This window comes from Tympanuchus pallidicinctus, unplaced genomic scaffold (genome assembly GCF_026119805.1).
Source record: "Tympanuchus pallidicinctus isolate F22 unplaced genomic scaffold, pur_lepc_1.0 scaffold21, whole genome shotgun sequence".
NCBI classification, from domain to species: Eukaryota; Metazoa; Chordata; class Aves; order Galliformes; family Phasianidae; genus Tympanuchus; species Tympanuchus pallidicinctus.
Window position 1 is genome coordinate 8,558,756 of NW_026294733.1, and position 27,201 is coordinate 8,585,956.

General features: G+C 39.2%; 1 protein-coding gene across 16 annotated transcripts in view; it reads left to right on the forward strand.

The window, feature by feature from the left end:
- TENM2 (teneurin transmembrane protein 2) overlaps positions 1–27,201 on the forward strand; it is a 602,430-nt gene that overhangs the window by 481,444 nt on the left and 93,785 nt on the right. For 7 of the 16 annotated variants that reach the window (XM_052684856.1, XM_052684857.1, XM_052684858.1 and 4 more), the window contains 4 exons: positions 1,972–2,094; positions 11,872–12,077; positions 19,866–20,061; positions 22,876–22,977. In XM_052684856.1, the coding sequence (XP_052540816.1) occupies positions 1,972–2,094; positions 11,872–12,077; positions 19,866–20,061; positions 22,876–22,977 (627 nt within the window). Of the gene's footprint in view, positions 1–1,971; positions 2,095–11,871; positions 12,078–19,865; positions 20,062–22,875; positions 22,978–26,693; positions 26,727–27,201 lie in introns of all 16 variants that reach the window. The other 9 variants (XM_052684852.1, XM_052684855.1, XM_052684854.1 and 6 more) reach the window with 3 other exon arrangements.

The window sequence follows — 27,201 nt, forward strand, 5'->3', positions numbered from 1 at the left end:
GGAGCTGCAGCAGATGCGCAAACCCCTGCCCCATTAAGAAGGAGCTGTAATTGCACCTACCTCGTGTGTTTGTGATTAAAACACTGAGCGGTGCAGTCACTAATGAAATCATGGCAAACTTGGAAGCAGATGGATCAAGGTTTTCCTTAATATCTTTTTTAATTCGTCGTATAAATCTACCTGGTAATTATGAGTTAGCAACTATAATTCTCTTGGACAGGCTATTAGTTATGATTTCTTTATCTCTTTGTTGTAAAGAGTGGTTCATTCTTGAAGCAATAGAATTTCATCTCCTCAAATGACCTACATTTATGGTTAAACGTGCAATAAAGAAATAATTGCAACTTTGAATAGAGGATAAAACACCAAAGTCTAATTCTCCTAGCACTAGTTTTCATTCTGGGAATCTGCAATGCCCTTTGCTTAGGATAGAGGTGCAGCAGGACGCTTGGTGGCAGCAGGTTGGGGCCCGGCCCTGTGCTGCCATGCAGTGACTGCCCTCAGCGGGGCCAGGCAGCAATCTGCCTGTTATGCGAGCTTTGCCATGTGTAAAAGAAAATCATTTGCTTGAGATTAGGCTGATAAGCTCTTTAAAAACGTTTGTTTTGGCAAAGTGAAAAAAGTTGTAGTTGAATAAAACATTTCATCCGCTACAACTTTTTTGTTAACTTTCCAGGACTTGTTGCTCAGCTAAGCATCATTTCAGGCTATTTTTCTTCATTTGTAAGAATACATGTATGGATCAGTCCCATTCCTGTGGATCCGTGTGTTCCGAGGCGATGTGTCTGATGGTGTCTCAAGAGCTACAAACCACAGCTCTGCAGGAACTGCTTTGCCCTGACACTGAAGCAGCAGCAGTTGGCAGTTGCCACTCCTGTCCGCACCACAGCGCTGGCACGTGGCACGTTACCTCACGTGGGTCTGACGCTGCAGGAGGGAACACTGATGATGCCCATCATTGTAATGCCAGTGTTCTCTGCCAGCTGACAGCGCTTCCCCTCAAACACCACTGTAGCACATAACTCAAAATACTGAGTTCTGGGTGGGGGAAGTGAGCGAGCGAGCAGAGTGGAGCGCACAAAAGTGAACAGAAACTGCACAGTGGCCTTTTCAGTCTGCCACCTCTACTCTGCATCGGGAGGATGTCACAGGGATAATATGATGGAAGTATGGAGATGTATTCAGGTAGCTTCTGTTTATACAAAGCGAAGATGCACATAAATCCACAGCTGAGTGATTCAGACCTGTCAAGTCTCATGCATTATGCACAGGAGTTATTCAATTAGCCCCTGCCGCTGTGCCTATAGCTCACGCTGTTGTGAAGGCACTGCAGCAGCCCTTTTCCCACTCCAGAATCCTCAGCGCCGGCCGTTGCCGCGCGGCCTCCGCTGTTCGTGCGGGGCCGGGTGCGGTGCGGGGCCGCGATGCTGGGCGCGGCGCAGGCAGCGGAGCTCCTCGCTCTTGTTTGGAGGATTGGCAGAGCCGGGTTTGTCGGTGAAGCGTAACCCGCAAAATTAAGACAGAAACTAGTAAACGTCGATACGTTGTAATAAATGTGAAATAACTGCACGCTATTAGTATACGCGCAGCTAAAGGTAATTTTACCATCAGTGAAGACGTTATCACACACGATAGAAACGTGGGGCAGCACCGAATCTCCGAGAGCGGCTCCGCCTGCGGCGCTGTGCGGTCCCAGCGCCTGCCGGGGTTTGAACTGATCCGCTAGCCGATAAAGAAATGAACGGAACAGACTGATGGGAGTCATCGGGCTTTTCTTTGTGTTTCGATTTTTGTTGTTGTTGCCCGTTGTGTTGTTTTGCTTTTTAGCACACTGCCGTTCCTCCGGGACGAGCCGCCGTAGCGTTTCCCAAAAAGCCGTTTAATTGAAATCAGCTGTATCTCCTCCCCCCTTCCCCCCTTCTCCCCGTCCGCGTGCAGCGGCCTCACTGCTCCGCTTTGTGTCTCCGGCAGCGATGCACCTCCTGGGGCTGAACTGGCAGCTGCAGCCCGCGGACGGACACACCTTCAGCAACGGGCTGCGGCCGGGCGCGGCGGGCGCGGAGGACGGAGCGGCGGCGCCACCTGCAGGCAGAGGTGAGCTGCGGGGCCTCGGCCTGCGGGCGCGCGCCCCGGCCGTGCAGCGCTTGGCGAGCCCCGGCCCGTGCTGCTGTGGCGCGTGGCGCGCCGCACGTTGCTGTTATTCCTTTGCTTGAAGGAAAACCGCGTGCCGTAGAGAAAGAAGAGCGAGGGCAGCGAGGAGGAAACGTCTGGAACCAGAAACGCTTTCTTAGTCTATGAAGGCATACGTTAAAAAAAAAGAGAGAAATTACGTTATCGCAAAGAGGCTTTTAAACTTTTAAATTGAATGCTTTCTAATGATGATGAGGTTCAGGTGTTTGCTACGTAGCACTGCGGCTTTCCCTGGCTCCTACCAGAAGAGCAGCAGTAAGGCAGAACGTGGCCTTCCAGCTCCAGGTGCCACGGAGTGCTGTGCAGCAGGGTGAGAGCGCTCCGTGCTGGTCTGCAGCACAGCTTTGTTTGGAGCTGAGCATCGCTTTGTTCAGTACCCACAGCCCACGCCATGCCTGCTGCTCCCCGAAACAAGCCTTAAGCTAGCAAGTGTTAACGCAGGGCATGTGCATGGGATGGATGGACAAATCTCAGCCAAAGTGGTGTTGGGAGCAAAGCTGAGTTCAGTTCTTCGGCATGCCGGGCCTTTTACAAATTGCAGATTTGCTGCACCTCTGCTGCTTTATGTTTTCTTGTGGAGGCACCAGCTTTGGCTTCCTCCTTTTGTTGGATGCAACATCCTTGTTGTGGCAAGACAACTGTAGGTTTTCAGACAGCAGCTTGTTGGCTTGGCTTCCATCTCCTACTGTAGGTCACGCAGTGGATGAACAGCACATCCCTAAGTACCTGGCAGAATGTTTGTATTACTGCTGAACTCTTTCCAGATTGCACACAGGTGAGAGACTCTATGGTTTGAGGCAGGAACCTGAAGAGCCTAGGACCTCAATTATGGTCACTTAGCAGACAACTGCAGTGTTTAACACATTTCCAAATTCCCTCCCCTGCAGCTTTTTGTTGCCATCTCTGTGCAAATGTAGGGCAGCAGCATTGTTGAATTTGAATGTTCTCATCTGCCTGGGGCACTGCAGTGCAAATTCTGGCAGTGCATCCCAACCCTACTCTAATTAGCATTGCACATTTCAAGAGACAGAGATGCCGGCTGTTGGGGATTGGTAGCCTCCTGTGGAGGAGACAGGAGGCAGCGCTGCTAGTTATGTCTTTAAATTGCTGCAGTTGGGCTTCTTCAGAGTGTGTTGGAAAAGTTTTCTTCTGACATTTTGTAGAAGGTTCCTGAAATGTTGATAATTTTGTAGGAGGAAGGAGAAAATGTTTAGGTAAGTCATCTTCCACAGAGGAGTAATGGGAATGACAGGCTTGGGTGAGCACAAGGAATATCTGAAACAGACATTCTTGCAGCAGGGAAGAGTGAAAAGTTTTTCTACCTCACCATTCATTCTATTATGTTCAAGTTAATATTGCTACCCCAGCAGTTTTTAGGAAAGCCTCTGACAGCTTTTAACACAACAACCATTTTCAGGACTCTGGCTGTGGAGAGTGACCTTTTTATAATTGACACAGCTCAGGATGAAGCCATTCTTTTCAAAACATGGCTCTCCCAAAGAAACCTTTAACCCCTAGTCTGAAAACAGCCACTTAAACACAAGCTGTGCCTACTCAGCAAGTAAGGCATTTTAAAGAAGAGCAATTCAGACGGGGAAAAAGAGGCAGATACTTCAATTTGATCTGCTTGTTCCTTATTAAGAGACTGAATTTAGGTAAGACATAATAAAAATGCAATTTAAGGGAAACTTGAATTACATTATTACCACATTTTCTTATCAGAATGAAAACAAAATTCACTATTAAGAAAACACAATTGGACATTTTTTGTAATTGCACACTATGTATCGCTGGTGCTGGGGTTGTCTGAAAGGAACAAGCAAATGCAATGGGCAGAAAAGTCCTCAGTGCTGCTGTAAAACCACAGGGGAAGTCCACCATGCCCTGGCTGCAGGGAAGCCCCGGATGACTTCCTTTGCCTTTAGGCTCTCATACCTGTGCTGAACTCCAGATTTAGATTAATGGACAAATTGAGGAGATTTTAGCTTCTTAACAAGTGGTAAGGCAGTAGACCTTCATAGTGCATTAAAAAACAGAAGTTGGGGCTGCCTTGGAGTCATGGAATTGCTACAGGAATGGGATAGATGTTATGAAAAAAAATCTGAGAGTGAAGCCTGTTGATCTGTTACTATTACAGAAGGATAATGTTAGAATTTTGGTGTAATCAATCTAGAAGAGGAAAAAAGGAAAAAAAGAGTGTTTGGGAATAATCATTTCTTCACCACCAGGTGAACTAAGTGACCTTACAGTGCTTTCATTTGCCTGGATTCTGTTAGTCTGTGCTATGAGTATATTCTAAATTTAAAATTATATAGCAGGCTGGACACATTTCCTGACAGTATGTGCAGTTTCCTTTCTAATTGACAGAATGTACTATAAAAGTCAACTTTAATCATTTCAGAGTGCACCTAAGATAAGTGTAATTCATGTGGAATTACCCGAAGTAGCTCCAGCTGCAATCCCAACTGCAGTATACTTTAGAGATTTTTTTTCTGTCATTTGATATGTTGTCTTTGGTGCTCTCACAAATTCATCAGATTTTATATTACTTAAAACCAAAAATCAAGGATTTCTTTATTGTTTTTATACTTTATGATTTGCTAAGTTAAGGTTCCATGCAGCTGAAAAACAAAGTACAAGATGGACCCTAGAAATGAGCATTTTAAAAGATACCAAAGGCAATTATAGTCAAGGAAAGATCAGTTTGGTTACTATATATCTGTTCACTAATTGGAAAAAGCAGATTTGCATGTAAGTTCTGATAGTCAGATATTCCTGGGTTTGGGTGTTTTTGAACCAACCAGCTTCATCCAGGTTCATCTCAGTTAGTGAGGCACTTTAATAAGTTCACCAAGGCATGTGGATTTCAAAAACTGTTACCACCAATGAAGAATACTTACTTCCAGTTATCAGGTTCAGTGCATACAGTGGCAACAACAAAATGAATAAATGTAAGTCTTCTGTTAAATTTTACATTGTCCTCTGGTCTGAACTTACGTCCTTGAGATGGATGCTTAAAACCTGTCAGATCTAAGGAGACAAAAAACAGAATTCTACTCATTTAGCAGAAATTTGCTTTGCATTGGTATGGAAAACTGCAGTCTGCAGTCATTGTGAAGCTGTGTAGCTTGTCTTCATCTCTCTCCATGTTATGATGAGAAAGAGTTGAAAGGTTTGCATACAGCAGTGTTTTTTCAACATTTAAAATATTTTATTATCAGAGCAGCAAACAAGCAGCATTAAAGAAATTATAAATACTCTACATTTACATATTGCTGGGGATACAAGTGAAATAAGTTGGTCCCTGACCTGAGTGCCAGGAACAATGACCCTGAAAATGGCACAGTCATCAGAAAGTATCAGGACTGGGGGCCACGGGGAGGGACTTCGTTGTCATGTTGCAGAAAATTAGAAGATTTAAGAAAACAAAACAAAACAGACTTCAAAGCTCATTAGCAATGTAAACTGCATGCATCTTTTGGTTCCAACTGTTTCCTTTTAGACGCTTTAAACAGATGATCAAAACGTAATAACAGTCAATGTATTTTAAATGTCACTTCCGTTATCTTCATTCAGTTTAATTAAGACATGCTGTCATTTTCCAGGTGGATTAATCTTACCAAATACTTATGTGGCTAATGTAACTTAGGACTTAATTAACTTGTTAGTGAGCAGGAATAATAATGTGGATCCTATGAAGGGTGGCAGATGTGGTCTTCTGAAAATACACCAGTCTCCAAGGCTGCCAGAGCATAAGCAGAGTGTATGACTAAGTTCAGCAGAGCAGAAGAGGAATTCTTTCTACTTGCTGTGATCGTGTTGATGATGATGGTATGAGTTGCTATGTTCAGAGTTACTTGGTGAGCTGTATTATACACCATCAGATGACTGTTGCAGTGATGCAGGAATACATGCCAATGTGTTCTTTGCTTAACGCTGGGAACTAACAGCTCTTCATTTCATTTCAGTTATAATTTGCTTTTGATTCTGAAAACAACAAATCTTGCGAAGCTGCGCCCATGGGAATGTGAAAATGTGCCTACATTTCTGGGTGTATCAGAGTAGCAGAGAGACGTTTCTCGATTCCACCCGCAGGGCCAGATTGCTTGGCTGCAGCTGAGGCAGAGCAGTGGTCTTAAGCAGATGGTTCCTTTGCAGAATTTCTTTCAGCACAATAGAAATATGCAATCCTGGCCAACAGTCCCGGTGCTGATTTTGTTTCAGATGCTGTTTTGCTGGACTCCTGGAAGCTCATACAAATTCAGGAGCTTCCTTTCTCTTCACTAAATAGAGCTCGTTATTACCTCAGCATCTTCAGCATAACCGAAGTTCAAGAAGTGTCATAGCAGCTTCTGCAGACAAACCCTCATTTCCTGGCCTCTTACATTACTGTAGTTCTGGGAATTTGTTTTGCACCAGCGGTCAATCTGTTTTACCTGTTTTTCACTTGGGTCCTAGGTATTAGCAGTAGGTAATTTTGGAGTGTAAGTTCACAGAAGAATTAATAAGTGAGATAGTAATGCATAATACTGATTGATTTATTTTTTCAATTCTGAATTAATAAGAAATGGCTGGTCATATGAATAACAAACTCACATAGAGAAAAATGTCCATCATTAAAAAGTTGTTAATTATCATCATTTGTTTTTGTTGTTGTTGTTGTTGATTTTTTTTTTTGCAGAAAATCAGCAGAATACATTTTTGAATGCTTACATATATTTGTTTTCTTTATTGAGTGATTACACAGTGATACCATACAGCTCATTGGAATTCTGAGTCAACTGTAAAAATCTCTAGTGATACGAAAACAGAAAAATGAGTTAGATTTAAAGATAAGGAAAGCTTTATCTGAAGTGGAGAGGTACTGGGAGAGGAGCGAAGGAGAAAGCTCTTTAACCATCGTGGTGATATTTGTTCCTTGTAATTAATTTGAGATTATCCAGATTGTTCTGGTAGTTTTTTATGGATGTGTTGGAATGGTTATTTTGCCAGATATTTTTCAAACATATTTTCAAGACACATTTTGCAGCCATCTCCGTTATAAAGGCACACAATCAAAGGACTGAAGTAACTGCTATTTAAACATGATGTCTGTAGCAGGACGCTGGCAGTAGCCAGATTTAATTTTGACTGTTTTAAATTTTGACCCTGATGTGGCAGAGCAGCCTATAAACCCCAAGTTTTCTCGTCTCAGCGTAGGTGCAGTCCTGCTGCATCGCTGACACTGCTTGACGTAATTTAAATGAAAGGCTGGATGGGCATGTCGTATCAGCTGCCACCTTGAGGCTGACCTCCAGCTCAAAGATGAGGCCAACTGACAAGTGGGGGAGTTTGCCTTGCTGTTGTCATGTATCGCCTGTCTGATAGCTTCAAAGGCAAACATACTGGAGCTCTAAAACAGTCTTTTCAGATGTATATGCCAAAATAGTAATTCGACTGGGTAAATAACACAGCAGTTTAAATGAATAAGTGTTATTTAGTTGATAAATATATGTTTGACTGAGAGATTGAAATGACTCCCCTGGGTAAGGAGAAGAAGTACGCTTTTAAAACTCTCTTTTTGCTGATGTTTATAGGGAGGAAATCACAGGGGAAAAAATCAAGTATCCATAGAGTTACGGAATAAACAAAACTCTAAGACAGCCACCCGCAGCAGAGAGAATGATTTGGGGGTTTATTTGCTCATGGTAATGTGAGTTGTTTGGTTTGGTCTTTCTTCTCAAATTTGTCAGTCTGTCACATCTGTAACTTCACTTAACTGCAGTTTATGTTCTTTGAACGTGATCTGCAGTGGTCCATCAAAATGGAAAAGCTTCTAAAAATAGCTGGAGGGAGTGAATCAGGTGGAAAGATGCATGCTCTGCATTAGGAGGTGAAGACTGAAGGAAGCTATAAAAGAGGTTTACTTTAAGAGTCTCTAGAGACAAAGTTTTTAAGTGAAGCTGTTAGCGCCACAAAGCTGCTGTAAATGTAAAGCTAGGATGACTGTGTTCTGCTTCTGGAGTTTTAAAGAAATGAACTGAAGTCAGTTGGCTAAGATCTGGTTCAGTGGCCATGTGTACTTTGCGTTTCCTTCCTTTATTTCTAATTTGAGGTGTAAGGAACATGATGCAGCCAACGGCGAGAGCCTTCCTATGCTGTTTTTTATGTGACCGAATTATTGTTGAAAGTGAGTTTTTAATAGATGATGATTAATATTTGCTTCACAAGTATTGATCTTAGAGTGTCACAGTGATGACCAGCTCAGTGCACTGGCTGTGACAAAGCAAGAAGTCCTGCCAAAATGCTTGTGTCCTTTTTGTGTTTTGTAACAATGGGAGAATAATTCAGCAGGAATTTATGAAAATACATTCAATAATGCATACTCACTAGAGCTCTGCTTGCTTGCTGGACTTAAACCTTCCCTACAAATTAGTTGAAAATATTTTGACATGACTCCAAACATTTGTAAGTCTTACAACTTCAGCATTATAACCTAGAGCCATAAAAACAGGAATTCTTGCATTAAATTCTTAAAATTAAAAATAAGGGTCTCTTTCACAATGCCAGACAGAAGGCAGCAGCTAAATTTCACATACGTATGGCATGGGCTGGATGCAGAGCAGAGATATGCATTACTCCAAAAATGAAGACTTGAAACTAAAGAGTCATTCATCCATTCCATTCTATGTTCTTTTTCTTTTTGAGGGGTTAAGTGTATCTTCATCACGTGTCTGTCACTTGATAAATGCTCATGTAACTCACTTTTAAAATTCTCTACTGAGTTGAACTCCTCCAGCTGTCACAGTCCTTAGGAATTGCTAAGTGGAGTCTTGAAGCACTGAAATATTCTGGAAGGAATGGTTTGGACAAGTGGAAAGTAGGTCACCTTTGTAAGCAAGAAAATAACATCTACAGGGAGGTGCTTCTGAAAATAATGCCAAACCAAACTGAATAATTGCAGTAGTTTTAGGAGTCTGAGTCATGTTTTTAGGCTGATTATTCTTTATTAGTTTGCTGGTCTTAACTGCCATTTTAAGCAATTTTTACACTAAAGCTTAATTATCTTCATGAGAAAAATAAATTGCCATTTTGCCATTTAAAATATTTTTTTTGTAGGTTTGACATTCAATATATTATCACCTGTGAGGTGTGCATCAAGGTAGTGTGAATGTAACTCTGGTTCTCTTGATGACTAGAATATTCTCTTCTAAGCTTGGTTGATGTATTACGAGGTTAGATCCTGCTGGAAAATAGCCTTTCTCTGTTAGAAATACAGAACGGAATTTGTAAATACAAAGGAGGCTTAGGCTAAATTCAACCACAACTACTAAAACTCGAGCCTCTATTGAAGATCTGTCTTTTAATGATAGGAAGTGAACTTATTTGCAAAGTAACTCAAGTGAATATACAAGCGCTGCTCCAAAAGTATTGCCTCTTGCTTTATTATGTAGGCTGAAGTGTGTTGACCAAAACATGCAAATCAGATACAGCATAAGGTCATTATAACCCCATGTCAATTTTAAAGTGTTCAAACAAGGATTCATTTCTCTAAAACTTTTTCTGTGTCATAAGCTGTAGTGCTGTGTTGGTAGCTGGCTCAGGACTTAGTAGCTCTGATTAGATATACAGTGTTTATGAGGTGAGGTAAATGTAACTATAAGCTTCTTTTTTTTTTTTTTTTTTTTTTACCTGCTTGGAGCATTGGATTTGTGCTGCTGACACAAACCATATCTCTGACTGTACAGGACCACTTTTCATTGAATGCTAGAGTTGGATCAATAAAGTATTGCTTCAAAAGAACCGAAACAACAAGCAGATTCCACTGCAGGGGCTGGAGGGGAGGTGGAGGGAATGGCTGTTAAGGTGAGGCAGGGTTGAGCTACAGATTCACACCTGCTTTACATCTGGCTCGGTAGATTACATCTGTCAAAGATTTGCACTGGAGTTGATGGACTGAAGCAACTTTGTTGCAGTCATGAAATCAACTGAATTGAAAATACACAGTTCAGATTATTCATTGATGAGTGAACAGGTTTAGAATATTGGAAGAGGTGATGGTGTATCTTCTCACCTTTACTCCTTATGCAGCCTTTATCATAACAGTAATGCTTATTGTCATGCTACCTATAAATAGATTTTTCTTTGAAGGCTTCTCTTCAACTGCACATGTCCTTAGAAAGAGGCAGGAATAACTAATTAGTCAGCAACTAATTCTCCTTTCTTTGCAGGCTGTCTTTGCGTCTCTTTCATTGCTTTAAGAGCTGTAATGATAAATATATGTTTGATTGACCCATTAGCACAGAAAATGAAAAAAGAAAATTTACCAAGAACTGGGTAGCAGTTGGTTTTCAAATCATTCTTTTACCACTTGAAGACACTGCCAACGTATCTGTTTCATTATGTACAAGTGTAAGCGCTGCTAACAGATCATTTGGAACCAGAAACGAAGCAGTGCTATTGCAGCTCTCTCAATTAAGGATAGCCAGCGCAGAAAAGCTGTTATGTACTTACCTGCTGGAATTATATGTTACTCTGTGCCATCCTGTTTCGTTCACACAGTGCTGGAAAACATTTCAGCAGTAAATTGCCACATATGGAAAACGATGTTTCACCATGACAAAAACATGAAGTAAACAGCTGAGCTTTTAACAAATCCTGAGGTATTGGTACCATCCAGTATGCATCAATAGAGATATTAATGACCCCTTTAGACTTCTGTGATGGCAACAGAAATTTGTCTTTTTCTGTCCTTTTTAGTATCTGTTATAATAATTAAAATACGGACTTATCGCCAGGTTGTTTGAGGATACAAGACATAAAATGAAATGTTGTATGCTGTAGCTCGAAAGCACTGCTAACTCTTCACCTATCACACTCTGTGTTTAAAATGTGTAACCTCAGAACCATTCTGATCAGCTGCCAAGCAGACGAGATTCACACCAAGTTTTGAAGGCTATTTCAGGGGCTGGAAGCTAGAGCACTCAACCAGAAGGGCCTTGTATCTTGGCTTCAATAATGCATGCTGAAGAACCATCAAAAGATGGATTTTAGCTAACCCTGCAACTATCTGTGGGGAAGAGAGAGACCTATAGATAGACAGTCTCACTGCTTCAGAGAATTAAAAGGCAGTGAATTGAGTTCACTAACTTTCTTTAAAGAATAAGAAGACACATGTTACAGTACAGAAACTGTTCTCTAAATCCTCTTCTGTGCATTTCATTTCTTCTACCAACTCTATTGTCTGTGAACGGGGATTTATTGGACTGCTTTGCTATATAAAGCAATAGCAATAAAATTTGCAATCAGTTCATTAAGATTGAAATTACACCTTCAGTTCACCTTTCTGAAATTTGCTATGCGGGTTGCATAGAAGACAGCTGAAAAGTGCAAAAGGAGATTGCAGTGTGCTTAAATGAGTCTCTAAGCAGTCACAGAATTGAAGGCTCAGAGGAATTAGAATATTGCAGATGCTTCACAGAAACAGGTTCAAAGCCTTCTTTCTTAGCATATATGGACCAAATTCTTCCTTTTTTTATTGAAACAGCAACAGATTGGATGAAATTAGGAAAGTCGCAGATCGATTTAAACAGCAGCATTGCTGCAGATGTTATTCTTGAATGCCACTGCTGAAAGTGCCTTTATTAAAAGCAGTTATCTCATTTGATTTACAGTTGATTTATATTTGTTCTTATTTTATAGGACCATGGGTCACTAGGAATAGCAGCATAGATAGTGGGGAAACAGAAGTTGGCCGCAAGGTCACCCAAGAAGTGCCCCCTGGAGTTTTTTGGAGGTCTCAGATCCATATCAGCCAGCCACAGTTCCTGAAGTTCAACATATCCCTGGGGAAGGATGCTCTGTTTGGTGTTTATATAAGAAGAGGACTCCCACCATCGCATGCACAGGTACTTTATCCATGTATTTCTTGGCTGTACAGAAGAAAATTCAGAACTTGGGAGAATTTGTTCGGTTCACGTTTGAGCTTTTGGAGCTTAAGCTTAGGGATTCTGTGTGGTATTTTGGGGATGACTCAATTTTTGATATTTGCCCTGATATTAAGATTTCTAGGTTATTACACACCTTAACAGTATTTTGATGAATGAAATAACCAAGTATGATGTTCTTGCTAGTCAGGTTTATGAAATTACTTTCAGTTTGGCATGAAAGGTCTTAAATCTCTGAGGAAACTATGGAATCAGTTGCAGTAAACCTATCCAGTTACACGCCCATCAAAAATGATAAGTCAAGGTGGTCAGATTCACAATATCAAAACACTATATGCAGTTGGAATGCAGCACAGCTAGATCTGATAACATATGATTTTAGGCCTTTGTAGAAGTTTCAGACTCCACAGGATTTTGACAATATTGCTGAGCACACAAAAGGTTTGGGCATCACTGCTACCCAACCATATTAGAGGACAGAACACGGTGGCCATGTCTGGAAAGCTTTAATTTTACTATTTTTCCTCAAAGGTAGTATTTAGGCTTAACATCTCACTAAGACTTTGGGCAGGTCTTGCAGCTTGGAATCCCAGTTCTTAATTTCTAACTGTCTGCAAGATGAAAACTCTGCAGCACCACTTTTTTTGCATTGACTTTGTAGTACATAATTAAGGGTGTAGATAAAGATAGCCTTATGGTAGGACCAAATTTATCTTTTTCCTCTAGGCTGTGCAGTGGTGTTTAGATTTCTTTTGCTGTAATAATAAAGTGGCATGCTTTATTTTGCAAAGAGGAAAAATACAATTAAAGACATTAATGTGAATAGAAAGATTCTCATTTATTTAGATTAGATCTGTAACGAGCAATAATATTTTGCAGTTGCACATACTGAAAGGAAAGAGCCTCCATTGTTTTTAGAGAACAAGGAAAGGAGAAATAGGAACCAGCTTTTGGAAGGGAACCTTTACTTCATGCATATCCTTGCTGCTGAAAATCAGTTCTTGATTAAAAAAATCACCAGCTACACTTAAATGCTTGATTTAGTTTATGATTTCCAAAGATCAAATTTAGAACTTTGAGGAAAAGCCTTTTCAACATTCGTAGGTGCCTTGTCCAGGTTTGCAGAGGACTGATAGTATGTTTTCATTTGGTGAAGCAGACTGCAGTTACATAAATAATTAAGCCAAGTGCAGAGACTTCAACATAATTGCATTGTCATACAAAGAAAGTGTTTTCATATTGCTTGCAAGGAGGTATCAGCCCTGAGAGAGCAGCGTCCCTGTGCATGCACAAAGTCATGATAGAAGGAGTATCTGAGGAAAACTACACCTATGTTAACTGAATTTGGGATCTACTTATTATGGAACTAATCTGCATTGGCTCTTATTTCTTGGCTGTTATTCTTGCCTGAAGTCTGAATTGAAATCCAAAATTTTTAAGCTGATTTGGGTAGAATTGAGAGAAAAGGTTTACATAGATTTAAGACTTCTGCTTTTAAGAATTGGTGAGCAAGTAGCTTTATGATTATGCAAACTCCATCGACTTCTCATATGCTGTTAAGAATTCTTTTACGAGTTACCAAGTGTTTGTATGAATCTGATATCCAGATATGTCTGACTGGTAAGAAATGAAGACCAGCAGACCACAAATGAAGGAGAAGGGCGAGTGGTTTGTTTTCCATACAGCCAAGGGCTAGTGTACAACATCCTGAAGTTCTGTACAAAGATCAGATAAACTGGGAAGATTTTTATATAATGTTGAACAATTTTCAGCCATTTTCAGACATCCATCCATCATAGAAGATATCCACCAAGAATATGATCCAAGGCTGGGACCTTTCTGGAGGATGTTTTGATTTTTTTGGCACTTGTGTTTCGATGCGTTGTCACTGGCAAGATAATGTCTATGGATCATAAGCTGCACATGAGGCAATGACATAATTCAGTGAGCATGTCTCATCTGTGCAGAATTTTGGTGCCCTCTTCCCATATCATTCCACCATGGAAAATCACCCAGCAATTTAGATGATGAAAACAAACAAAAATATAAATCATGAGGTAAAACTAGCTTAGGGCAACCAAAGCTCCAAAATGACTGTCAAGATTTTATGTAATTACAAGTTAATTATAATTGTCTAACTATCACATAGTGGAGGTATGCCTCTATCTCTTAGAAGAAAAATAAGTGGTAGTACAAAATAAATACAGTTTGTACTTCAAGCCAAACATTAATTTCTATTGCACTGTGTTCAGCTATATTTGTTCCAGATTTCATTATAATGTTCTTGTCTGAGAAGCTAGGATCAAGCAGAGTTCCATTCTTTCCTTTGCTAAACCTTTTGAGCACTGGATATAAATTTCATAACCTTTCTGATAAATTAAATAATGAGAAATACCAACTGTGTTTCCAACTTAGCTTGAATCCTCCTCAGAGAACCTCATTTCCAGCCTTTAGGTAGTGGAAGCAGTTCCAACCTTCTTCCATAACAGCATAATGAAATCCCATATTCATGCAAGTTCTTGGTGCTTTTCGGTGGGAATAATACAGCAGAAGATTGCTATATTAAAATCCACCCAAAATGCTCCCAGGAAAAAGAAAAGCAAGCTGTTACACACTGGATGTGGTAAAAGGAAGACCTGTCTGACAGAAAGAAACAGAATGGTTTTGTATTGATGAAAATAGTCTGAAGTAACACCAGGCAGTATTTTAGAGTTGAAATTTGAAATCCTTGTTTCTGCAAGTTAGGGACGTGAACTGCAAAGCAGAGAACAGCTTGACTTGACAGTTCATCATGATCAGTGCTGGTATGTCAAGCCTAGCAAAATCCTTTGTGGGAATAAGTCAATAATCAGCAAATTAGATACATGATTAACCTGAGACAACAAGATGCAGTTCCTGTCTGTGGGCCCTGCTGAGATTTAACCTTCTCGGTAGAAGTGTTTAGCAGATATTCCAGATGCGTAGTTCAGTCAAACTGATGTAGCTGTAAACTTCTCTAGAAGCAGTTGTGTGCCATGTGCATGGGGAATGGAGCTCTAGAGGAGAGAGGAAATATTCTGAGTGGCAAGCAGACTAGAAAAAGAAACACATTGCTTTCAAAGAAAATTCTTCCAATCTATGTAGTACTGCGTGGAACTAGAAAAACGTGCAGTACAGGCTTGATCGTAGAAGATAGTATTAATAAAACTGATAATGTATGGAAAATGAACTGTAAATGTCAAACAATGCATGAAGTGATCCTGCAGAGATTACAGCAATTATGTTACTACACGTTGTTAAAGTATTCCCAATGATGCATGAAATAAAGTAACCATATAGAAGCATCCCTACCATGTCTGGAGAAGGCAGTGCATGGAGTTGTTTTGCCTCCGTCTGCAGCAGTGTTTTCTATTTAATGAAAACCATTTTGATTTAGAACTGTCTTTAGTTGAAACAGTGGGAATAGCTGAAGAGCTTCAGTATTACCTTGCTTCCCAGCCACTATTGTGGCTGGAAAGTGATCTGTTCATTTCAGAGCTCTGTGATGGTGACTGTGCTGTTGTAGTGAATGCTGTGCTGCACTGCACCCATTGTGTTCTGTCACAGTCAAGATGCACGTTTAAATGCTGAAATGAGCTCCTTGGCTGTTGGCTGTGTGAGTCAGATGTTTCATAGGTGTATTTTAATGAATAATTACCAACTGGATTTGATAAAGAACTAATTTTAAAGCACTCTGCAAACAAGTTTCCCTGACATTTGTTTTATTATTGGCTTTGTAGCTCTTACAGGGCTTTAGCATAATAAGATGAATGCTAGCCACAATGCCAGATATGCTTTTTTCTTCTTCTTTTTCATTTCTCTTTTTTTTTTTTTTTCCCCCCATCTGAAGACACATCCATTATTAAGACAAGAGCTCTAATAGCTCTTTCTTTTCAGCTCCTATTTTCAACGACTGTTAATGATTTTGTGGTAGTATGCAAGTGGTTTCAAATCTAAGAAAAGACGATGTTCCAGTGCCTGAGAGCTGTTTGCTTCTTGATGCTTTCACAACTCGTTCTCTTCTGGCAGGCAGCTGTTCTCAACAGATCTTATGAACGGATGTGTGGCATTGTGCAGAGGATGCATTGTGGATGACGTTGTGCACTGGAGTCGCTATCATACATGCTCTGTTCCTAAACTGTTTTTCTGACTCCTCGTGGTTACTGGAAAAAGAAAGACCTTATTAGCCCGTTAACAAAATGCATCTGAGAAAGACAGAAGCACTGAAGGAAGAAATCATAAAAACAAATTGCCCAGAAAGAACTTAGTGTGAGATTTAGGTTTGTAAATAAAAGTATGCAGTAGGGTTTTGGTGGGCTGTGTAGTAAAATAAATGAACAATCATGGAAAGTGTGAATTTGGAATTTGTTTGAAGAAGTAGCCTTCTTTATATGGAGCTTTAATCCTTGTAACTACTCTCCCCTGCAAAACTGAACGGTGAGGATGTCATCATTTGTGATTTCTGGTGCATTTTGTTTCTGGCCAGATTTTAGTTGTTTTTAGTGTGATTTTCTGAATGAAGCCGCAAAATATAAAGGATCATTAAAAAAAAAAAAAAAGCCAGTGAAAATTAATAACTGCTTCAGAGCTGATTTTGATAGTTGACTAGATCCATTTCCTAGTGCGTGCCATTCAGTTTTCCTCAGTAGTTGTTCTTGTTAGATTAAAAAATTACGTAGTGGCTTCTTAACGATCATGAAAGTATTTATTTTGTTTCCTAGATGTGTCTTCTAATCTGTGCATATTTGTCAGTAGGTAGCTTTAAAACAAAAGTGAAATCTTTGGAACAGTGTTATATAATGGTAATTAATCATGAAAGTGGAGTAAATCAGAAAATCAACAGGGCAGCGAGAAACAAAATGATGATCCAGCCAACCATAGAGAGAAATCATATCTGGTTATGACCTTCTTAGTGACCTTTTGGTCAGGGATTTTAGATTTTGGGGTGCACCCAGTACTTCCATTAAGATTGTACATGCAGGCAAGCAGCAGCAAATGAATTATCTTCTTTCTTTTTCTCACAGTCCTGAGGAATCCAGAGAGGGATAAACATTTATTGTTATATTCTACATCAGTTTGCGGTGGTGCTTCACAAGTCATAAAGTTATTGATGTTTAGTCATTACACTTTTGCCTGAGCATGAAATAGTTCTTCACGGTTTAATTGAAGAGTCTCTACAGTGTGTAGTTAAAATTATTGCCTTATGGGGAGCCATGCCAAGAGACCTGCTCTCTCTAGGTCACACCTGTCATTGTGAAAAGAGATTCTGCAGCTAAAACTACTTCAGGCAGTTTCAGCCTGAGTACTATTCCCCTTCGATCTTGCCAACTGCTGAGCCTTCTCTGCTATATGAGGTAGAATCAGCATCAAACAGAGGGGAGGCAGAGGAACCTGCCAGCATAAGCAGAGATGAACAGCATGTTGCCAGTGAGAAATGTCAGCTTTTATTGCTACTTCCCTAGCTGACCCTTTGCGAACGATTGTTCTGAGGAACAAGATTTCTTTTTCCCAAGATGTTGCCCAAGTAATAACATTTCCCAAAGAGGTGATGAGTCTGTCCTTAACCTCTGACTGCTAGACAGTAGGTTTTAGTAATATTTCCAAATGTCATTGATTTAAGAGATAGATACATGTGTGTTTGGCACCTCGGATGCTCTGAGAGTTTCTGACACGCCAGAATTCTCTAAACCTCTGGTGTGCATTGGCTTAAATGCATTAATTTACCTGATTTATCTTCTTTGGTGAAAATCCTGTGTGAAAAAAGGCTCAATAAGAGGCAGTTAGATTTTAAGAGTTTGGTGAAACTTTTTATTTCACATCACTTATTCTTTTGCCATGAGTAAAGGCATTGGGAAGAGTGACTAATGCACTTACTGTGGCAGTAGCCTTCAACAACGGTAGATACAGGCTCCAACTCGTGCTGTCACGGATTTCCTTTGTGGCTGCATACTGATGTCATGGTTTCATGTATTTAAAAAGAAAGTACTAGTAGCTCCATACTTTTGCCTTTGTTGTAATGCTAAGTCTGTTGAGTGCTTTATTGCTCCTATTATAACCACTACACAATTTCAAAACAGAACGGTCAGCTTTTATATCACTGCTTGAAATAGATGTGCAGTATGTCACTAACTCATTAAATCAGTCCAACCTTCTGTCTTTTCTACAAGAAGGGATAATCTTCGTTATTTTATTGCATATTGTGTATTATTTGCTAGAACTCAATGTTAAGGAGCGCAATTCGATGTACAGGACAGCCCTTATGGATCTTTTTTGGATGGAGGTTGACAGTTTTCTGTTTAAAATAAAACGAAGTGAATGTTTATGTTTTCTTAGAACTGCCACAAGCACAGGCTGTACATGCTGGAGATAACAGAAGGAAGTGCAATGAAACTACTGGCCAGCAAGCATGTACTTTCACTGTATTTTATTGAACATAATTCTTTCTTTAGATATGTCTGTCTCTATCTACTCATAGATAGATAAATGTGTCTAAAACAAGTTGTATTTTCATAGGGGACTTGTTATGCAGCTATGAAAAGATGAGATATTTTTTCTTGTTTCCTAAGGACTTCCCTTAGATAGGGGCCATGAGAGCTGGGAAGCTGAGCGTAGCATCATATTGAGAACACAAGAATCACAAAGCTTAAAGACAGAACAGGAAAAAAATAAATATATATTTAATTTTAAAAAAAAAAGAAAAAAAAAGAAAGAAAGAGTATTAGGAGTTCTGGTACAGCTGCTTTGCTATGCAGAGTTATTCCCTATTGTAGATTAACCAATATTTCTTCTAGTCTTTGTTTAATTGTGTGATGCAGTGGCATCTCCACTGGGAGGCTATTACTGAGCTTAATAGATGGGAAGCTTATCTGACATTCATCTTAAATTTCTTTCTTTCTTTTTTTAGCATCATACCGTTAATGGTGCCATCCCTCTTATACTCTAAATAATCACTTGCTATGCTTCATCTGTCTTCCAAAGATTAATGTAATTTTCCAAAGCATCCAAACAGAAATTCTCAGTTTTCCTTAATAGAAGTTCAATGCCTTCAGCTACCTGATTTGTGTTATTCCTTTTCCATGCTCTCTCTGGTTCATGTATCCTCTTACCCAATTGTTCTGCATATAAACTCAGGTAAGCAAACTGCTCTGTGATGTCAAACTTTCACAGTGTGTTTTAATTGGATACTAACTTACATTGTGTTAGACAGACCCATTTTTTGTTTGTGCTTTCCTGTTTGTTTTTGTATTCTGGGGTTGTCCATTCAATTATATGTCTGAAGGTGCATCTGACATATTTGTACATCTTGCAGCAATAAATTGTGGCAGGTGATTGCTAAGGAAAGGGTGCTTCTCTCACATGTTAAAGTTCTCCAGCTTTGAAAGCTCTGTAGGAACCTAAAATTTTGTGAAGAGTCAAAGTATTGATTTTAACTTCTTTCTCAAAACTCGATTGGTCAAGAAATACTGCTGGTACATTTTTAATCACCTGTGCAGAGGAAAGATGCACAGTTCTGTGTCAGTTTTTAGGAAAACAGTCACGAAATTCTGTGTGTTCAAGGGGAACCCAGTAGAATCTGGCTTCATATTAACCTGTCTTCCAGAAATACGATTTTATGATGTTTCTAATACAAGACTATGTGAGATTTTGAGATATCATTCTGCATTCTGGTCTGTTTGTTTGGGGTTTTGTTTTTTTGTTTTCTTTTTTTGTTTTCTTTTTTCTATACTGCAGTATGATTTCATGGAACGCTTGGATGGGAAAGAGAAATGGAGTGTGGTGGAATCCCCACGGGAACGGCGAAGTATTCAGACTCTTGTTCAGAATGAAGCTGTGTTTGTTCAGTACTTGGATGTGGGTTTGTGGCACCTGGCGTTTTACAATGATGGCAAGGACAAAGAAGTAGTCTCCTTCAGTACAGTTATTTTGGGTAGGTATTTCCAGAAACTGAGCATTTCTTCTCTTTATTGATACGTTCTCATACTTAAAGTCATGATGTTCTCGTTCAGTCTTTAGTAATCAGCCTTTTTTTGTCCTTGTGTTGTTGTGCATTTTTTCTTAACGCTAATCTCAAATGGGTTCAGTGGGGTATTGATTTTTTCATTATTTTTCTTTTAAGATTTTTGCATTCCTGTAGTTCTTGAGGTTAGTTCTGAGAAAACTTCATTCTCCAGCTGATGTTCCTCTCCCTTTTCACAGTCATTTTTTATACCTATTTGCTTCTCCAAAGACCTTTCTTTGTAAACCAACAGGACACTGCATTCAACAAGAGAGCTGTTTAATCTTTGCAGAAAGATGGTACAGAATGCTGACAACTAAGAATGAGGTTGTTTGCAGTCACCTCAGAGGTGAACTAAGCTCATTAATTAGGTATATGCCGTATTACAGCTAGCTGCTCACCTAGTGGTGGGCATCTAGCTGGTGTTCATCTCAACATGATGGAATAAATAGCAGAAGAGCATCCAACCTATCATCTGAGATGCTTTCGGTTTTGTTACAAGAATAGTTTTGGCTTTAATTGAAAGCCAAACTGAACATAAGCTCTCCAAGCTTTGTCAGAAGATGTGTTGATCTCTGGAGCATTTCATGAGCTGTGAAAGTCTTATCACAGTAGCATCAAAAACTGAGATAGTCTACATGCTATTCCATCCTGGCTGGTGAAGTGTTAAGTGACTCTATATTGCACAAATGTATTAATTTTGAGAAAGAGAAATTGAAAGAAGTTGAACTGAGTGAGTCTGATGAAAAATAAATTGGAGGTCTTTTGCAGCCTTGTGTGATTGATGATATGAAGCTTTTTCTTCCTTTTACATTATTATAAAATTTAGTTTCTTAGCTGAAGTCCCAGAGGGTGGGGGAGGATAACCAATACTGTAGTATTAAGTAGGAACCTAACTGTTCATGTGAACTTCAGTTGGGATGAGAAAACATTTTGATTTCTGTAGTTCATGTGTGGTTTTGAAAGGGTTACTAGGTGCTGTGCATAATGTTCTGTGTATTTGTGTATCTGCCATAGAAGGCATTTTCTGCTTCTTCGAAAACAATTGTGCTTATATCTTGGTATGCTGCTGCTGTGGCTTCTTAGAAACTCTTCAGCTATGATCAGCTGTCCTTAAAAGGGCTGGCTAGCCTGGACTACAGCTTTCAAGAGTATCAAAGGTCTAATGGACAGGTAGACCATATGGTAGTGCAATAACAGTGATTGGACTGAAATACAGAGAAAAATATAGTGTTTTATCCAGTTCACAGGTTATTCTACACACACCCAGTATCAGACGTTTCATAATCAAAAGATCAGAGAGAGATGAAGGCTTCTCTGATGTGAGAGGAGAAAAAATAACAGAAATGATGTTGGCTCTCAGGCAGTAGTAAGTTTGCCATGATTCTGAATACACAGAACTGTGTGCCGTGAAGCACAACAATGAATAAATCTATAGACAAACTACTTCATGAGACAGATTGATGTTTTTGACCATTATACATTACAGTTCTCCTTTTCACTGTTTATAAGATTTATTTAAAGAGGCCAAAGTAAAGACATCTTTTTGAAATTTTGCTTCTTTTTATTATTCTTATTTTGTTATTATTATTACTATTATTTACTAAGTGTCCTGCAACTATGATATTAGATTTACAGTTTTGCTTGACTCCTGTTCCTCTTTTCAGTTTGGCTGGACAGAAAAGCACTCTGTATGGTACTAACAGTTCCAAATCCAAAATTTGTTTTCTGTGTCCTGCAGCTGCTCTTTGCTTGGTGTCTGGGGCTGACATTTAATTTGGGACAATGCAACCCACAACAACGGGGAATTATAGGGAAGAGTAACAACATCCCATTTATTTTTTTATTCCAGTAATTCAGTGTTGGCAATATATTCCTATGAAATCCAACAGCTTTCAATTGAAAATAATTTAAGCATTAATTTCAAAATTGTTATTTAATTTCCGCTTTATATTGTGTAAAGCAAATATATATGTCATCCAAAATAATAACAAACTGTGGAAAACATACAGGCTGGTACAGCTGAAATTTTATCATCAGGCTGCTGTGCTTATGCTTCACAGATTATTGAAGTCACCAGCATTTCAGTTATTTAAGCCTGGAGTTAAACCTTGCCCTCTGGCTTTACAGACCTCTTTGTCATGTGCTTGCATCGCTACTTGGACTTTTTTCGGGCTTTTTTTTAGGGTAATGTTTGCTGGAGCAAAAGAGCTGTTCTTTGTCAGGTGCAGCAGACATTTCTGTCAGCTTTCTTAACAAAGCTTTGAGTATCTGTAGAAAGAAAAGAAGACAGACTCCTTGGAATAATCAGTTGCACATGGAACAGTGGCTGTGCAAGATCAAAGTCAAATTGTAAAAGGGAGATTGTCAATTTTCCTGCTGAAGTATTATGTTTGAAATACAATATGAATTCGAGTATGACTATAATGATCGTAAAAGAAGTTTTGGCTACCTGTTTGAGCAGAGGACTTGAGTGCTAGCAGTGAATTTGAGTGCTGGTGATGCTCAAAGACTTGCTACCTTTAGGCTATCACTAGTTCCTACACTTTCTCATGCTGCCATAAATGTTGGTAACTTTCTGCTTCCCCTGAAATTCGTGCTGTTAGCTTTATTAGTGATCTCTGGTTGTCCACTTAGTACTCTCCCAAGTATTTAAGACGAAATAATGTTAAAAAAAAAAGCTAAGCAAATAATTTCCAGATGAAATAGGAACCATTTAATGTGTCTGTGATGTTTGTATTTCAGATTCAGTGCAGGACTGTCCACGTAATTGTCATGGCAATGGCGAGTGTGTTTCTGGTGTCTGCCACTGTTTTCCTGGATTTCATGGAGCAGATTGTGCTAAAGGTATCGTTTTCCTATGTTTACAAATAAACACAGTGTGTCTTTGAGGTATATGGATCTACAGTGCCTACTAGTTAGCATGGATCCAAGCCAGATATAAGTTGATCAATATGCATTTTTTTCTTAGTTCTCTTAGTTAAGTATGATCAGATGGAAGTATTGCCCCACTGCTTGCATAACTGCAACTTCTTTTTCTCAAAACCAGTATGCAGAAATAGCAGAAAATTTCCTATTGTCTGTACAAGTGTACAAATAATGATCAATGCTTTCTGATAATAATTAATCCAAATGTATACAAAAGACCGATTATCTTCATTAATAGAATGTAATGTGTATTCTGGCTTTGCTGAGCCATGCTTCTAGTTCGTTGTTGCTGTCTTGCATATGAAATTGCTCTTGACCAAAGGATGTTCACCTTTTATTTTTAGGAAGCTAGAAGAACTTGGTGAAATCTTAAAATAAGCTTTTTCTTGAGTCTTGAGAGTTTGGAGTAGCTGTGTTAGGGGAAAAATTTGTAAAGGATGGCCTCTAGTTTATAAAGCTATTGGTGCAAATGTTGCCTAAAATCAGTGGGTTGGTTGAATTCCCCAGTGTTCCTGAGCACAGTCATAATGTCACAGTTTGCTTCCTTAGTTTATGTAGCTTTAGGCCCACTGTAAGTATCAAATATTTACCATTGTTTTCCACAGGAATAGTGTTGTTAGTGTTAAAAGGTGAAAAGTGTGTCATTAAAAGCTGTTGAAATGCCTTGAATAGTATTATAAAACTGCTTGGTTTTGCTTAGATCATGATGCAGTGGTGAAGATAGTTCGTTGTGGCCCCAATTCTTCCACTGTTGCAGTAGGATGGCAGCTGGCATACCTGTGCCTGTCTATGAAAAACTCCTTTAATAGCTGTTGTAAACATATTGGAGGGAGTAACTTCTATTTTGTGTCCTTGTATTTGCCTCCTAGAAAGTGTCCAATTAGGAGAGGGGGAAAAAAAAAGACCCCAGGGGTGTAGGGAAATTAATGATATCTTAGTGGTAGCCTGACTCATTTTAGAGTGCTTAAAATGTGCATGGGGTTGGATTACTTGAGAGACTAAGACCCTTGGCAAATATACAGAGGAGACGTGTATATTACAAAATAAATGGTGTGAAAATGTGTGCTCTAAATACACGCTGACAGCTATATGCATTTCTGTGGCCTTAACCTGTGAAAGTATGCATGTAGTGACTGTGTGCTTCACTGCCACTCCCTGCACATACATGGCCCTTAAATCAATTCATTTGCATTTTAAGTTGTGGAGGCTCCAGCTTTGTGTACCAAACCTCTGTGTAACGCTGTATTCTATGTTTGTGCTAGAAAACAGTCTATTCAGACTGCATTAGATGAGTATCTTTTTATAGAGTATTTGTCAAGCTCTGTCTGTTTATACAACCCCTCAGAATTTTCTCTGTGGTTCCTGCTGTGTCCATTGCATTGTCTCTTTCTCCTCCAAAGCAGGTTTTGTGGAAGCTTCTTTCACCTCTCTTAGTATTTCTTTATCAGACATCGTGCTATTTCTAAAGAACTAAGAAGCCTAAAATACTGTGTAATGTGACAAAATGGATTTATTATCAGAATTCTCGTGTGCATATGCAAGCACGCAGCTGCTCATCTACACACTGTAAGACATACCCAGAAACGTGAGGCTGAGTAAGTGTGTAAAGGGCTGCATGCCTCACCAGTGTCAGACCTGTACCTGTGCCCACAGGCTTTTTAGTGTGCTTGAATTCTGATTATACGTGAGAGCACTTTCAGAAGATGGAAATCAAAATCAGGATTGAATAGTAAGCGCATTAAAAGGAGATAGAAATTAAACCTACTGCAGCATATTAAATGTTTAAATACATTTACCATGTATTTTCTGTAATGTTACATTTATATTTAAGTAGTATGGAAGTAGCATGTATGGAAAGATAATTATTTTACTTTCCATCTGATTTTTTTTAATTTTTATTTTTGCTATATTCCTGGCAACACATTCTTTCATGTCTCAGTTCTCCACTGTAAGATGAGGCAAGACACAAACAGGGAAATGTGGAGAGAAGGTGACCAGGCCCCTTAAATAGCTGATATTACTTGCTTCGTGCTGTAGCACAGCAGCCTGAGAGCTTCACAGGAGGCATAACCCGAGTCTGGGAGATGTGAAATGTAGTCGTTTCTATAAGGTTCTACAATTGCTGTTTGTTAGGGTGATCTTGAGGATAACAAGGACAGTAAATCTTGAGGGGAATCATCTATATGCTTTGCAGATGGTGCACTGTTCCTCTCCCTGTTCCTTTAGCCGATCCATGTAGACCTAAAAGATTAAACTGAAGGGAATATATGAGAGAGAGCACGGATTTGACTTCAGATCCAATAGCTCCAGCAAAGTCCCACAGAAATGATTAGGAAGGTTGAACTTTTGGTCCAATGCACAGGTTGAAATACCCTTCCATGTGTTGATTGAAGCAGAATAAATTTCACTCCGCCAACCATTCCAGCCAAATACTTGGGACTTTAATTCTCAGCCTTATCTGTGGAAGTAATTTATTCTCAGGTAGCCAGTCTCAACAGATTCACTTCAGCCTTGCTCAGACAAGATTCCCTTTGTAATCATGTGGAGTTTAGCCTGATTAAGAATTTCATCTAACACGCAGGAAAGGTGATATATTTTAATCTCATATGGTTAAAATATGACATTTAAAGAAAAGGAAACTCTCATAATCAAAAGATAATTTAGAGGATAGAGATGTATCCTAATCTAGAAATTGTGCATGGTTAAAGCCAGTGGAAGATTTGCTGCAAATTAAACTGCACTGCAGGTATCCTCTTGTGCATAAATAATTGGAGAAGTCATTGATAAAAAGGGATGCTACGGCCAAAGATCGATTAAACAATCAGATTTGCAGCTGTTATTGTTGGTTTGGTGTGTTGTCACTTCTTTATATTTGTTTCTATTTTTCTGTAATTTCCATGACGTTGACATACCCACCCACATGTTTCAAAGATGTCCTTCTTACTTGGTGTTCCCACTGTTAATGTCTGGTAATAGTTTGTTCTTGTAACTGCCCAGTCTTGTGGTAAATCTGCAAGCCGGCATCCTTCATTGTGTCCCGCTTTTCACCTCTACTAGAGTTCAGTGTCACAGAGGTGAAGTGGCTGTAACTTCATTTCATCTCGCAGTATTCTGGAGGTCATACAACTCTTCCACGCCTTTAACCAAAATGCATCAAAAGACACTGTCATGTACAGTTTTGGGAATGTGCTCAGAGACACTTCTGATTGTGTACTTAAAAATTCTAGCATTTATCTCGTAAGCATATTTATCTAAACTGAAAAGGTGAAACAAGTGCCATCGCATGGGGTTGCTGCATTAATACAATGAGCACAGTGTGTTAAGAGATGGTGCGTGATTTGTAAACAGGAACAAAAATGAGTTGAGTGGCTTGTCAGCTGCCATGAAGTTGCCATTTAGTTGACACTGTTAGTGGGTTATGCAATGCAATAAAAAACGTGTTTAATATTTTAATCTAAGTAGAGTGAAGGCTTTTGGATTTTTAAAACCATGTTTGATCGGTTGACTCTTTAATCTGATTTTAAGAACTCTAATGACTTAGATTTATGTTATACTCAGTTTTTTTTCCTGTTCTCCTTGTGTGGGTTTTTCATTATTTTATTTTCATTCTGTTTGTTTTTGGCTTACTGGCAAAGGACGGCGCCACTTTAATAAGTATAAAAAGAAGGGTAGGTTTTTAAATTTTCTTTTATTTCTTTTGCGACATCTATTTTGTTTGAAATAGTTGCTAAGCTGTAAAGTGCAGTCTATCTTTTTTAAAGTTCAGTGTAATGAGTTTGCTGTTTCTGATGATTGCCCAAACCATGATACGAATTCCTACCGCTGCTGTTTTGTTATGTGTGTACTGTTAATCTATGTATAAAAATATTCAAAGTCCTCAATTATTAGGTAAGTAAGGTTAAATTGCTAGAAAAAGCAATGTTTGCTTCTTCATAGCTGGTATTGAAATACTGTTGCAATTTCAAATTTTAGTTATTGGGGACTCTTCTTGCTCTGAGGTTATTCGGAGCCATATTGTTTGGGCAATGAAATCTTCAAGTGCATAAAGGAGTTTTTTGAATATTGAATACTCAAAACTATTCTTGATCCAGAATGAATGTCCAATGGCATAAGAGGTTCTGGGAGTGATCACTGTGGGAAAAT